General features: G+C 37.8%; 1 protein-coding gene across 3 annotated transcripts in view; it reads right to left on the bottom strand.

Moving 5' to 3' along the window:
* Window positions 1-15103, bottom strand: part of mapkbp1 (mitogen-activated protein kinase binding protein 1) — a 44146-nt gene that overhangs the window by 26618 nt on the left and 2425 nt on the right. For all 3 annotated transcript variants that reach the window (XR_004336794.1, XM_032547108.1, XM_032547109.1), the window contains exon 2: window positions 2877-2968. Coding sequence is in view for 2 of the 3 variants with exons in the window: in XM_032547108.1 (XP_032402999.1) it covers window positions 2877-2968 (92 nt within the window). In the remaining variant the exon portion in view is untranslated. The remainder of the gene's footprint in view (window positions 1-2876; window positions 2969-15103) is intronic.

Here is a 15103-nt window from a genome sequence, read left to right as displayed (position 1 = left end):
AAACTGCTGCCTTCACCCACTTCAAAATAAAAACATGAATATAAATAGCAAACTTAATGACAAACAGTCAAAAACCAAAACTTCAACACAGACGTTGAAGTTTATTCAAATGAAAATTTACTAAATTAATTCATGGGAAGCTAAGTGCACTAAATGTTTTCAAAGTTAGCAAAAGCGCTAAATGAAAAATAGAAGCTCTCTTCAACCTAAATTCTGAGCGAATAAAGTTCTCAGGAAGGAGAGCTTATTCCCCTATACAAATTTGCCCTGAATTTTATCACTGTGTATACCAAAAGATATTAAAGTAAAAGACATAAAAAGGGAAATAAAGGTGAAAGCTAAACTTTGTGGATGTAAATGTGTAGACTGCTTTGGGTCTGAGTAAGTTAGGACTGCAGCTCAGGTCAAACTTTCTGGGTTCCAACAGAAAGTCTGTAAGTCTGTTTGCTGACGGACTGAAAAAGGTTCCAGCTGAGAGTCCTGAAAGCAGTTTGTGTGTCGGCTGTATGAAACCATGCAGAGCTGGAGTATTAAAGGACTTCATCACGTGAAGAAGAAGATCCAGTCAGCATTTCCTTTGCCTGACTGTGAACTGGACGGTCCTGCAGCACATCTGCAATGCAGCAGACGGTTGGGGCTGAAGGAGGAGGGGTCGCTGCTCTGTCGGCTCCTTCTGTTACTCCTGTATGCTACTGGACCCATGGTACAACACAGCTGCAGCTGATTTAGTCTTTGCTGTTATTTGTTATCACATCCCCTTTTTGGATGAGTAAAAAAAACAACAAATCTAAAAACAGTTAGATGTGTTTTATAGACAGATTGCTAAAGCTGATCTCTCTAACTGCAGCCTAATTGCACAAAGCCCTGGATGTAGACAGTAGTGACATAATACAATCAGACACAGACTGTGCAGCATGTCTGCGGAATCAAACCAATGAGGAAAGGTCCAGCCTCATTAAATCCTTCTGCTCTGCTTAAAACATCACATTTACAGTGTTGCATGAATGTCTCTTTATTTTTCCCCAGAATGACCTAGATTCACCCCCTCTTTCTCCCCACACAGTTCCACTAACCCACTCTCTAGTCTTTACTTCAGCATCTCTCAGTATGCTGAAATCTTTGCTGTCGAGCTGATGTGAAACCTGAACACATACCGACCAATCATAATCTCCATAGCCTCCCATACCTGCAGCTGATTGGAGAACTTGATTTTGCAGTGTTAAGGTAAAGCAGTTAACACGGCTGATCCGTGGACACTGGCATTCTTCTAAAACACAACAATGGTTCTTTTCCAGGTTTTAAATGAGTGCCAAATGAATGTACGCTGCACCTAAGGCTTATTTATAGTTGCAATGAATTAATACAGGGGCAGCACAGTGGTGCAGTTGGTAGAACTGTTGCCTTGCAGCAAGAAGGTCCCGGCCCGGGATCTTTCTGCATGGAGTTTGCATGTTCTCCCTGTGCATACGTGGGTTCTCTCCAGCTTCCTCCCACAGCCCAAAAACATGACTGTCAGGTAAATTGGTCTCTCTAAATTCTCCCTAGGTGTGAGTGTGTGTGTGCATGGTTGTGTGTCCTGTCTGTTTCTGTGTTGCCCTGCAACAGACTAGCGACCTGTCCAGGCTGACCCCGCCTCTCGCCTGAAACGTTAGCTGGAGATAGACACCAACACCTCTTGACCCCACTAGGGACAAGGGTGTTAGACAATGGATGGATGGAAAAATTAATACATGATTTAACTTCTACTACATAAAATGCAAATCAGAATTTTTTTGCTCGAAGATATTTTTTATTGATTTCACAGAAAATATCTTGTGACAAGTGGTGGGCACACATCTGCTAATCAGTTACTCTGTTAAAGCGCTAAAAGAGGAGCTAATTTTTTGCTTAGCCCTTTAGCCAACTTTGAGAACATGTAGCTAACTTAGCTTACCGTAATTTAATTTTTCCTGATAAATTCTAAACCACTAATTTACTTGGCTGTTTTTAAACTTTCAGTTGAATAAAATTTGAACCATGAGTAGAGGTTTTGATTATCGACAGCTAAGAATTCTTCAAGGGGATGTTTATATTTATGCTCTTATTTTGAAGGGGGTTAAGACTGTTTACGCAGCAGTTCCGTTTCCTCTCCCCACATTTTCTTTGCCCTATAACTTCATTTTGAACAAGAAACACCCAGGAACAAAATAAAACACAGACAGTAGAGAAGAAGATACAAACATAAACACAATACCTAACAACATTATTGAGCATATAAATTATGATGTAAAGTATTGTGAAAATGTAGCTTTCTGAAATAACGTGTTGTTGTACTGCTTTAGAATTAGTGGAGTTATTGTTTGTAATTCTATACTGGATTCCATACTGGATTTCTGTGTTTGGAATTCCACACCAGTATTTTATGATACAGAGAATTTCTAAAATTTAAGATCTCCAACAAAAGAGTGAAATGTTATAATTCTTGTAGTTGTGATTTTATTTGAACAGATACATGGAGCATCATACTGGATTTCTAGATATTAGTGAGGCAGAGTGTCAACTCTGTTACTCTTAGTGCTAAGTAGAAAAAAAGTTACATTTAAAATTGATTCAGAAAGTATAAAAAAAAGTCTTTAATTTTTACATATAGTTATTAAAAAGAAATCAGTAATGAGATAAAACTTTTATCGGCAGGTCAGAGATCGGCCCAGTGCATCTGTATCATAAAACTATTTTTAAAAATGTGAAAATAATGTCCATTCCCAATCTTTTTAATATGGTTTGGTTTATTTCAACATCTTAATATTCTTTTCCGCTGCTACATCACATCCCAGCAACTTTTACCATCATCACACAGGCCCCGCCCACATCCCATCCACACACTATGACTTACTCACCCAGCAGGATACGCCAGCAGTCCGGTACGCGGGTCACAGGCCAGCGCTCGGTTTCCTGGAGATGTGATCCCAAGAACCTTCTCCAACGTCACCTGCAGTGCAAAGGTCAGACGTTATTTTGATGCAGCTTCATAAGATATTTATTCTCCAGTTAGTCTCAACAACAACTCCAACAGAGATGGACTGAGACTCCAGCCAGCACTTCTCCCGGTCAGTAAAAGTGCCAAACTCAGGTTTGTCTCATCTCTTTAGATTGAGACAGATCCTCTGGTATGTCTCCTCTGAGAGATGAGACATACTTTCTCATCTCTCCCTAATCCTCCAAATAACAGCGACCAACTTTGCACTAGAGATAAAAACTACAATTCCCAAAATACTTTGGAATAGGAAAAACAAGAATTTGTACAAATTTAGAGGTATTACACACTTTTTCACAGCCATCATTACGTCACTCTTTGAGAAAAAGTTTGATCCTCCCTCTCTTCTATTCTGGATTTCTGTGGTAGAGGATCACATTGCTATACAAACAATGTTCACCAGCAGATGCCACAGGTTATACATTTCCTTTAAAGCAGAACCTATAGACACAGGATGGTGACCTCTGACCCACTAATCAATTCACAAAGCAACTGGCAGCGCTGAGACAAGTCAGAGAAAAATGGGAGACAGTGGAATATGTTATTCTAGTATGAGTTAAAATGATTCATATTATCATTGAATTTGTTGTTTTTCTGTTTTTCGAAACAATTGACTGTGTTTGAAACATTTTGTTTGAATAAAGGGAATCACACCTGACAGGTTTCAATTTGTTCATGTTGATGAGAATGCTAAGGAGTACCACAGGGTTCAGTGTTTGAGCTACTTCCTTTCACTTTATATATGCTTCCAGGCTAAAATACTTGAGAATCAAATTTGGACACATTTCCATGGTTATGTTGGGGATCCTTGGCTATATTTTCCATGCAGTTTGACAAATCTAAACAGAATTATCAGAAACTTTTGCATTTTGTTATTATGGCGCCCTAAAACATCTGAATTCAGGCGATCCACAATGCTGCTGAGTTTGTTTCAAGCAAAAGAGAAGAAATCATGTGTCTGTATTTTACTGTATTCCATGTGGTATTAACAGTACTTTTGCCATTTCAATATTAGATGACTTATATTGCAATGAAAATATATCCCCCATATAGACACGTATAGGTCAGAAAAAGGACACACAATTGTCATTTTGTTGCTAATCATAATGAAGTTTATACACTAATCACTTTTAATTGTACCTCTTTAGATTTGTGTACAGCTGTTTAATAAAGATTTTGACACATTACTCAAAATGTCTGTTTTATATTGGAGATTTTGTGCATTTATTTGTATCTCTAGTGCATTTGAGCAGCACAGTCTAGCTGTGGTTGGCGCTCCTGCCATCTTAGGTTTGGATCTTGTGTAATCTCTCTGTTTGAAGAGTTTGCATAATCTCTTGGTGCAGAGGTACTAAGTAGGTGTTCTTCAGATTACATCAGTTTCACTTCACAGTGCAAATACATGTACATCTGCGTTTGGAAGCATGGGTGGAGGAACAGACGGACGGAAGAAGGGCCATATGGATGGATGGCTCCCTGTCTGACTGTGGATGAAGTCATCCTGTGAGCTGATCTACCCGAGTTTATACCAGTCTGAAAATCATAAATCCAGATCTTTAGAGCTCCAAGTACAGATGCAACAGTTCCCTTACGCAACAAACTGCTTTCCATTTTGTCTTCGAGACTTAAAAGAGACTGTAAGCCCATCTGCTGAGGGAGTACAGTAACTGACTTTAATCAAACAAACACTTACTTCATGCTCCATGTTCCTTTTAAGTGTCCTGATGTGATCTGACCAAAGCGTTAGGAAGATGCTCAGCTCATCAGTCATTCAAACTGTTTATCGGCCTGAACTTAAAGCTGTTTGTTGTGAAGCTCAGTGCTAAGCTAGACAACTTCACTTCTGCTAGACAGCAGAAAACTTAAGCTCTGACTCAGTCTGTCCTCCTCTCACATGACTCTCCTCCTTCTTCACCAAACTCTATTTATATTTTTACCCATTCTGCTCTGACTTCAGTGTGAGAAGAAAGCCCCATCAGACTGAAAAAGGCCATCTGTTTGATTCAGCAGCTGGCACTTACTCTGTTTAACATGTCCATAGTGGCTATTGATGGTGATCAGGTCATTTAAATCAAAAACAGAAATCACATAGTTCTTTTTAAATATAAAGTCGCAGTGTCCAACAAGTGAGTAAACTACTGGACATAATAAAGGGAGTACAGCTTCTACCCGGCCTGTTGGGGTCTAATGACCTCCAAACTGAAAGGAAGTATATACATCAGATTAATTGATAAATAGGCTGATTGTCAAAACTATAAGAATGTTGGCAATACTTTGATGTACGGAAATGTATTAGCCAGTTATGTTCAGTCTCCTGGCAGAGTTTTCTTTCTCCATGGATTCTGTATCCTAGATAGAATAACCAAGACACTGAAACACATGAATCATCAATTTGTTCAACCAATCATTTTCAGAATTTAAGCTAGTGGGTATGTTCTTAATAGCTGCAGGGCACACTCATTGACCCATTACTGTGACTTGTAATGTAGCAAGTCACAGTGAGCGAGCTACAAGGACATGAAAACGCCAACAAGTGCAGATTTGGTTGATGATCAGAGTGAGTTTGATAGTGCCTGACCAGTGACTGACTGCTTTGAAACTCAAAAAAATGTGCTGAGGCACACAGTGAGCAGAGGTCACCAACATTCTGCAGTCAGTATCTACAGATCTTCAAAGTTCATGTGATCTTCAGATTAGCTGAAGAACTGCACAAAAAGAGCTTCAGGTAATAAGTGTCCATAGCCAACAGCAAATGCTCTCACACAAACGGCACAACATCTTGGTGAGCTCCAAGTGTAAAGAAATAATGACTGCTTAGTAGGCTCCAATCTGCTCTCATAACATTCAAGGTGCCGTATGTAACTTTTATTAACAAAATGTTTTTTATATTTTAAAACTGTCCTCATGTCATGACAGTATGAGACATAATCTGTGAAAAGATCAACCTCCTCCACCTTCTCCCTGAGCTACTATTGGCGTCTGAACCAATAGACGCCAATTGGTCTATTGGTGTCTATTGGCCACAAACAACCAATCAAAGCCAGGAGGTGGGTCTTAGAGCTGTCAATCAACCTCATGTCCTCACTGCCAAATAGTGAGGATAATCTGTTTTAGCTACGATGTCTCAAAGCTCATCTTTGGGCTTTGACTCGTCGTCTTCATTTTCTGTAAGAATCTCGTCCTTTGCATCGTCATCCTCCTCTTCGTCCTCTTCCACCTCTTCGTCATCGTCGTTGTCTTCATCGCCCTCAGTGGCTTGCTCTTTGTTCTTCTCCTCTTCCTCTTTTCTCTTCACCTCATCCTGCTCTTGCTTCATTTTCTTCTCTGGTTCCTGTCCTCACTGCCAAATAGGCAGTGAGGACATGACAGACAAGCAAAGTACCTTTCCAGGAAAGGCGTTTATCCGTCGTCATTGATAGACATATTAACTAACCTTGCATTCATGACAGGCTCTGCTAGCTCTAACAGAGAGCACGGGGGACAAAGAGGATGGGCAGCGCCACAGGGAGGGCTGATTGACAGCGTTAAGACCCTCCTCCTGGTTCTGATTGGTTGTTTCTAGTTAGTACTCGGAGCACGGGAAAAGGTAAAGGAGCTAAAATTTTTTCACATATTAACTGTCTCATACCATACTGTCACACGACATTATGACAGTTGTAAAAAATTATTTTAATTAAAAGTGACATACTGCAGCTTTAATCTAAATGGACATATATGCCTTCTCTTAAGTTTTACACCAGCACTCCAGTCAGGCTCACTAGTGTAGATGACAGACCTCCTGCAGGTAAGTTTGGGACAGCAGACTGGAGTCTCTTTTAGCTGAACAGCTGCTTTCTATGCTAGCTGGCTATTTGGCAGGCTGCACATGGTTGGTGTAGGCTCCTTTCCTATTGGTTCTACTCTGATATCTGGTAAGGTTGTGTGGCTCCTGTGTGTGAGGGGAAAGATAGTCTGATGAGTTTTTGTGAGCTGTATCCATTTCTTTGAATGCTTTGACCCAGTTTAACATTTGGTTTATAGATACTTATATTTTACATGTACATCCTTTAGAAACAAATGAAGAAGGTTACAGGCTGTCAACAATTTGTTAAGCATGCACTGGAACTAATAGCTGCATTAGTCAGTCATTTGCTTAGATAAGAGAAACTGGAAGTGGTGAGTTTGGGTGTAACTCTGTTGAGTCTGAATAGAAATGTCAGTAGGCTGTGTGGCTGTGTTGTCAATTTACCACAGATAAATAAATGAGCAAGTGCTCATTTATTTTTGTATTTTTGTAATTTAACAGTGATGCCTTGGGTGGAGCACAACAAGGCTGTTTTAGCCCCAGGGACCTATGTTGTCTTTGCCCACATCTTGATTTCAGAGGCAGGGGTGACAGTTAGTGGGAGCTCAGGTTGAGAGGATATGCAAAGACCCAGAATGACCTTATGGTTTGAATAAACACACACAACAAAAGATATCAAGGTTCACAAAAAAATATATTTCTGTTATGAGCATGTTCAAAATCAGATGTACTGACATGCAGTAACAACAGATCACAAGGCAGATGGTAGCACCCCTAGTGAGTTTTTTTTTTGTGCCACCTTCTGTTGGTCTGTGACATACAATCCAAGTGAAACACATCAAGATTCTGGGTTGTAGTGTTACAAAATTTACAGTGGGACTCAATAAATTTTTTTAAATCGAGTTAATTGCTGTGTCTGAAACTAATTGATCACAATTAATCAAAAGCTATTGACCAACTAAGCAAGATTTTGAAATCAAAAAACAATTTTGTTGCTAGATTATTGAATAAAAAGACATATTTAAACCCCTCATCATTCATGGAACTTCTTTAGAAATATTGACTGTGGACGCTGACATTAGAGTTGGGGACGTCTGTGCTGCTGCAACATGTTTAGCATTGAGATGCTAGTTTAGGCTTGATTAGCTTCACTGATAAGCTAACTACTTTTAGCACAACCTGAACACAACAGCCTTTTCCAGATTCCCATCAGATCGTATTTTTGAAGCAAAAATTAGCCTAATTAGAGTGGAACAAGAGAAGCAGCTCCATCATCCATTGTAGTTGTTTGCAGATGCCAATTGTGCATCAGACTTGTGGGTGTACCAGAAACATATGAATACAAAGGTTCCAACTGAAACTTTCTGAGCAAAAAGACAAAGACAATCAATTGCATTAAAAATTTTTGTGTTAAATTAATCGAAATTAATGTGTTAAAGTCCCGGTTCTACACAAAATATTTTAAAATATATCTAAAATATATTTTTAGAACAAAACTTCAGGGTGAATAAGAGAGACTCTTCTCAATACTGTGAGGAACACAGCACAGTAGTTTTAGAGGTGCTTCCTAATCTTTTCTGTTGACGCTTCACATCTTTATCCACACTGAACCCAGACTAATGGAAAAAAGTGGAGCTAATTCCACTAAGTTTTCCTGAAGTATTTTGAATACCGCGAAAACAACAGCAGGGATTCCTCTGTTGTACAGCTGAATCACATGTTAACCCACCACTGGTAAAAATCTGTGATTGGAGGCTTTAAAAATGCTGCTTACTGTTTCCGCGTTGTTTATGGGATGTCATGCACTGGTTCATAAACAGCTGAACAAGTTTTTCAAGAAAATGTTTCCACATGTTGGATATAAATGGAAGAATAAGCAAACTAAATTTAAAAAAAACAACTATTGAATCACTCAGCTGCTAGTGTGATCCAATGTTGTAGCTGATATAAGCTCAATGTGGTGATGGACAAATATTTTTTGCTCAGTGTTTTCCTTGGAATAACGTGCCTGACGCTTACGTCAACGTGACAAATGTCAACATGCTGGAACGCTTTAAGGCACGCTGTTGGGACATGCATGACTAACCTCTAATCTGTTTAACACAGGAGAGAAAATGTAAACCACGCCGTTCCACATTCAGAATGCACACGACCTGCTGCTGGCGTGAAACTGACCTTAGCAGGGCAAATGTCAGAGTTCAAGGCAGGACCCGTCAGGAAAAGCTGTTCCTGCCACAGTGCAGGTTTGCAAACGTCTGAACAAAACAAATGATTTCTGGAATACATGTCCTTTGCACAAATGAGAACAAAGTTAGGAGATGTCTGGCCATACCACCCAACACAATGTTTAGAGAAAACCAACTACAGCACAGTGTTAGATGGGTGATGATGTGGGCTTGCTGCAGGAACAGAAGATGGGCTTGCTGCAGGAAATGTGATGGATACTGAGTGGTTTCTACATATTTACACTTTTCTTTATTGTTCCTGCAAAACTCAGCAGCAGAACGTTTTGGCATATTTTCAACAAAACAAATAGAAACCACTTTTTAATGTTCTTATTATTTAGCCAAGTGTTGGAAGGAAGAGTTATGGACTATTAAGGCTTCATGATTTTAGTTATTTCTACCAAGCAAGTTAAAGTGTATTGTGCAAAAATGGATTATAGACAAAAGCATTCAATGTGCCAATCCAAAAATCTTAGGGAGGGAAAAATCTAAACTTTCAAATGACTCAAACCAAACTCATGTCAAAATGACAGACAGCACCAGAACTTTAGCAAAACCCCAACAGAGGAGCTTCTCCCCCAGGTGTTTTACTGGAAGCTCCTCCTACAAGACAAACAACCACTATTAATTTAAAAACCACAGCAAGATGACAGACAATGTGTTGAGGTCAGAACATCTGCCTACTACTATAGCTGTCATTAAATTATGATATTATTAAATCGCTTAGTCATGTATTCTTTTTTTTTAAATGTAGCAGCGAACACAAACACCCCCAGGAAGTGCTTTAAAATGAAACATCCCATAATCCTGTTTGACTATTGTCCTGCTCTGGTTTGAAAGACTGAAAAAATACCTGAAGATTATGAGAAACTGTAAACTACACCTGGTGTCCGTCCATAATAAAATCATATTATTATGGAATTTACTTAGTGCATCTTAGTTGCATCTTAAGCGCGCAAAGAAGCATTATCAGTGATCCTCCCTCCCAGCTAAACTCTGGGACAGTGGTTTACATTCCTGATGATATTTGCATTATTTGCACTGTTATTCATTGTAAATAACATTTCTGCTGATATTTTCACATCTCTCTTTGCACGGTTTTATTTTCACATGTTGTAAATAGTCAGTTGTTTTTCATGCACAAATACACATGCACAATTTTATTGTACTCTATATTTGATAACCACACTGTATTTTATGTTGCAATTTTTCCCTTGCTGTACGGTATGTTTCTTAGTTTTATTTTTTATAACTTTTTACACTTTTATCTTCGTGTGAACCTCATGCCTCGATTGTCTGTTACTTTACTGCTGTTACACTTTAAATTTTTCCCACTGTGGAACAATAAAAGATATTTCTATAAAAAGCTGTTCTTCCGTTATCACAGCTAAGTAATTCAGGATTATTGCTGTAAGGTAAAACCTAAACAAACACACATAATCCTATCAGATGGCTTTGGTGCAACAAAATAAAGGAATCTGCATAATCATGTATTTGTTCATACAGAGGGCATGGATTAACTCATGAATATGAAAGAAATCCCAAGCAATTTTCCCCAAAGAATTTCAATAAAAAAACCAGTAGTGAGACCTTTAAAAACGTCTTGAATAAATGAATGGCTGCATGTTGTAAACGAGAAAGGACAGAAATAACATAAAGACCACTGTGTGTTTGTGGTCAATATGAACATTTCATATACTAACTCTGTACTTTGGTTTAGTTTTGGAAAATAAATAATAATATTATGTCATGTTGAGTGGTTCCTCTGGGGTTCTATGTACACCGTGTGGAAATCTGGAAAGAACTGGCCCATTGTTTTTTTTATCATGTCCTGATTTATAAACCTTTTAAATACTAGAGAGTATACTCTACAGGCCTAGTTTATAGCACAATGTAAGGTGCTCTGTCTAAACAATACCGTAGCCATGTGTTAGCTGTCTCTGTTGGAAAGAGTCTTTGTTTTAGAGACAAGTCACATGCTGATTCCTTTTCTTGTCTGGATTACATTTTTGGGTCAAAGAAAGCTCTGAAAGATCTTTTCTTTTCAAAAATGCGCCGATTGTCCAAAGACCGGATGAAGTGGAAGAAACGGCCCACATGCTTGTTGGCGTGTCAGCCAAATGCAGACACACCAATCCTCTTTCTTTCTATATATACACACCACACAGTAAGTAATCAGTCTTCAGGTGGGTACTGTCATGGTAACACAGGCTCCTGTTGTGTCTTTGCCACACAATGTAAGTTAATACTGCTAGGAAGCTAGCAGCATATGTAATTAACTGACAAAAAAAAAAATAATTGATTGCCTTTTACAACAACGTCTAGATCGTTTGAAGATGATGCATAATGAATAATAATAGCCTTGCAACAAAATTTCACTCAATATGCACATTTTAAATATATAATTGAATGACAATAGAGTCTATGTCTATGTCTATAATTTTACTTGGTTAGAGGTTAACTACCCCCCACATGTTGCATACAGTAGACCTCCTCATATTTGTGGTTCGGTGGTTCAGTATTTGTTCCAAGCTATATGTAGAAAATGTAACTATTGCCGTATTTTTTCAATAGATCATATCTAAAATATTTGAGAGAGAATGGAGCCTGGAGAGCTGAAATATTTAGACGCAATGCTACTCAACACGCTATTGGCTGGCATGTTCAAAGCTGCCAATCCAGCCTTTACGCCATTTATTTTCCTTGCAGCTGATTGGCTGTACCCCGGATAGCAGACATGTGGAATATTGCAGATGTTAGCTTCTGTGGTAGTGCTAAGACTGTCTCCAGTGTGTGTTTTCATGCATATTGCAGTGTGTTTGGTGTTTGAATTATTAAAATAGGTAGATATTAAACTGATTTTAAAGGGGTTTCAAGTACTCTTGTGATAATGTTTGTAACCAAAAGACTTGGCTTGAAGTTTCATTCATACTGTACATTAGATTTGTTTGTACTTAAGAGAATCATAAGACAAAAAAACAACAACACTAATGTTACTCACAAGGGACATTGCTAAAAGGTCACATTTGCTCCAATACTAACCAGGCATGTATGAAATTCTCCTGGTATGATAATCCTGAGTGAAAATATCACAGTTTCACTGCGTTTACATGACAATTAATAATATAAATTAGATTCACATCAACTAACTGATTTGTCTTAATAGAAAACCAACAATAATTCCTCCTGCTGAATGAATGTGTTACTACAGTTATAATGTTCTTATATATTGTTTTGTATTTTGAAAATGTTGCTGAGTTTAGAGGTAAAGAAAGGAGATCCCTGTAGCTCTGGTGTTCACAAATGAGACATTTGAAAGTAAATTTAAAAGGATCATTTGATAAGTTTGATCAATGAACAGTTTAACTCTATTACTTGTTTCTATCTGATATAAATACAGCAGCCATTAGAAGGAAATGTGTGTGAAAAGATGGCTGTCTCAGGAGGAAGCTGTTATATGAGGAAATGAATCCTGTAAAAAAAAAAAAAAGTTGTTTTGTTTCCATTTTCCAGTGTAGTTCATAGGGAAACAACATTATCACTCTAATGATCTAAAGATGTCATTTCTGATCAAATCTCCATGCAAAGAAGGAAAAGCAGGTAACACATCTTTGAACCTCCTTCAAAGATGTGTTTGAATGTGATTCTCTTTGTTTACCAATCAGATCTGCTCAACAGACGCATCACAAATGAACATTCCTATTTTCCTCTGTCCTTCAATGCGTTGAAAAGTTGTATTTATTAGGGAGTTTTCAAGGTTTGCAGATTTTTTTTAAGTGTGTTTTGTTGGGTTTTTTTTTTAGCCATCAGAGCTAATTGGTATTAGCAAGTCCAGACATCTACTAAATCAGAAATCAGATATTGGCCACAAAATCTCTGCTCAGTACATTTCTAGTGAATGACTGTGATACAGAAAAGGGAAAAACATTAGAATGAATAAAACATTACTACCTCTATCAGGGAATTGCTTACATGTTTTTTTTAAGTCCTAGTTTATTTTTAAAAATGGGAGAATAGGAATTAATAATTTACAGGTAAATACAAGATCAGGTAGCTAATCTCTAGTCTCATTAGCAGGTTGATATTAAAGCACAATAACAAATAAAGGGATAAAAAAAATAGCACTACAAAATAAGAAATACATTAAAACAACCTACATATAACCTATACAATCTATAGCTCCTTACATATACTCAATGCTGAATTTTTTTGGGGCTTTTCAAGAGCCAGTTCATAAGATGTATTTTAAATGAGATGAGAAACATCACATCTCATTTGGAACCAGTGGTACTCCCATTTAATTGTTGAAATAAAAGGTTTCTATAAATCAATTTTCTAGTCTCCAGGAAGAAAATCACAAACTGACCCAAAGCAAACGTCAACAAAAAAAACAGAAATCGGTATGAGCCGGTAAAAGCCTGATCGGTGCATCGCAGCAAACCTGCCGTGTACCCCACACTGATTCTATGTTAGCAATTTGTCTGATCTAATGGTTGAGACAAGGAGGGAAAAGGTAAAGGAAACACTTGAGGATAAGTGGAAAGAAGAAGAAGTGTTGCACTAAATATGGATGTGAAGTTTGACTCCATCATGATGTGAAATCACAGAGTTCAGATGAGGATCTACCCTCTCTAGTCCACTGCTGTTTGCAGTTTGTAATGCTAGCTGTGCTAACTGTGCTACTAACTGTTATAAGATACTAAACACTTCATGATCAGTTGTTTTCTGTGTCAAAAAAAATAAAATTGGGCTTTACAGTAACAGTTATTATTTATCACCGTATTAAGACAAAAAAATTACCTCTTTAACCTGATTCTGTAAGTTCTTTAATTGTATTACCCTAGATTTATCTCCTCTGATTTCTGAAAGAGCCCCATTTTATAGCTTTGCTTTAACTTCAAGTAAACAACCAGAGGCGCATTTCACTTTTCAACAGTTTGTATTGTAACAGTACATTTTTAATGCAGGATTTCACCACACATTTAGTAAAAAGAACAAAAAAATACAATGTTTCTGCATAGTGAACATCCAGGTCACCCATTTTCACACGGGGTCATAAGGTCAGACGCAGATGGTCAAACTAATTCCAAATAAGCAGAGGAGCCACAAAGATCAGAATTTGCTGGTTACATTAGTTCTACACTCCTGACAACTGATAGAGTGTGAGGGCCATGGTGAGTCAAATAAAAAATATTTTGTGGCCACAGAGGAGGACATATACAGAAAAAAATAAACCATTAAGTCTTATATTAATTCCACAAAAGCACATTATCTGGTGTTTGTTGTACAAGTTGTACATTCTGCAAGAAAAAACAGATAATTTTTCATTGTTAAGTCAGAAATTTGTAAGAAGAAGTCTAAGATCCCCTCAGGGAGTTGAAGACGCCCAGTTGAAGTGGTGAGTTCAGGTACAATCCGGCTATCCAAACATTTCCCAGGAGCAGACTCCATGGAGCCATGTTGTATTTCAGATCCCGTTCAATGAGTTCATGACGAGTCTGACCCCAGGACATGTTCTGAGTCCGGAAGTACAACTTGCACTTTGGAAAATATCCAGATGTGCATCTCATAAATGTATTACTTAAACCTCAGAGGACCTCTGGCATTTTTGGTTGCAAATGTCTGAGTTTTTTTTTGTTTTTTCATCCAAATTTCTGACTTTAGAATGTCAGAGAATATTTTACTTTTAATATTTAAACTATATGCACTCAATAAAAAAATAATGATAATATATATATACTGTACATATTTTTTTTTTTTTCCTTGCAAATTTTTGGCTTTTCAACATGCAAAAATATCCAATTTGTTTCTTGTAAATATGTGAAATTAATCTAGAAATATTTAAATTTCCCTCTTGTTAATCTAGAGGGGTTTTTTTGGTGGAAATGCACTCCTCCATGTTCATGTTCTTTATTTCCTTTGAACTACAATGGCCCTAATACTTCGTTGTAGCTGACAGTTTCAGATGTCTGAAGTATTTCGTCCACTCCCACAAAGGAAGCTTCCTGCTGAGAGCAGATCATCCTGAACCAGAATCTGACTCTGATCATCTCTGAGCCATGATGGATGGCAACGCGGCCA

The sequence above is a fragment of the Xiphophorus hellerii genome, chromosome 19, assembly GCF_003331165.1.
Source record: "Xiphophorus hellerii strain 12219 chromosome 19, Xiphophorus_hellerii-4.1, whole genome shotgun sequence".
NCBI classification, from domain to species: Eukaryota; Metazoa; Chordata; class Actinopteri; order Cyprinodontiformes; family Poeciliidae; genus Xiphophorus; species Xiphophorus hellerii.
This window is presented reverse-complemented; position numbering and strand designations above follow the sequence as displayed.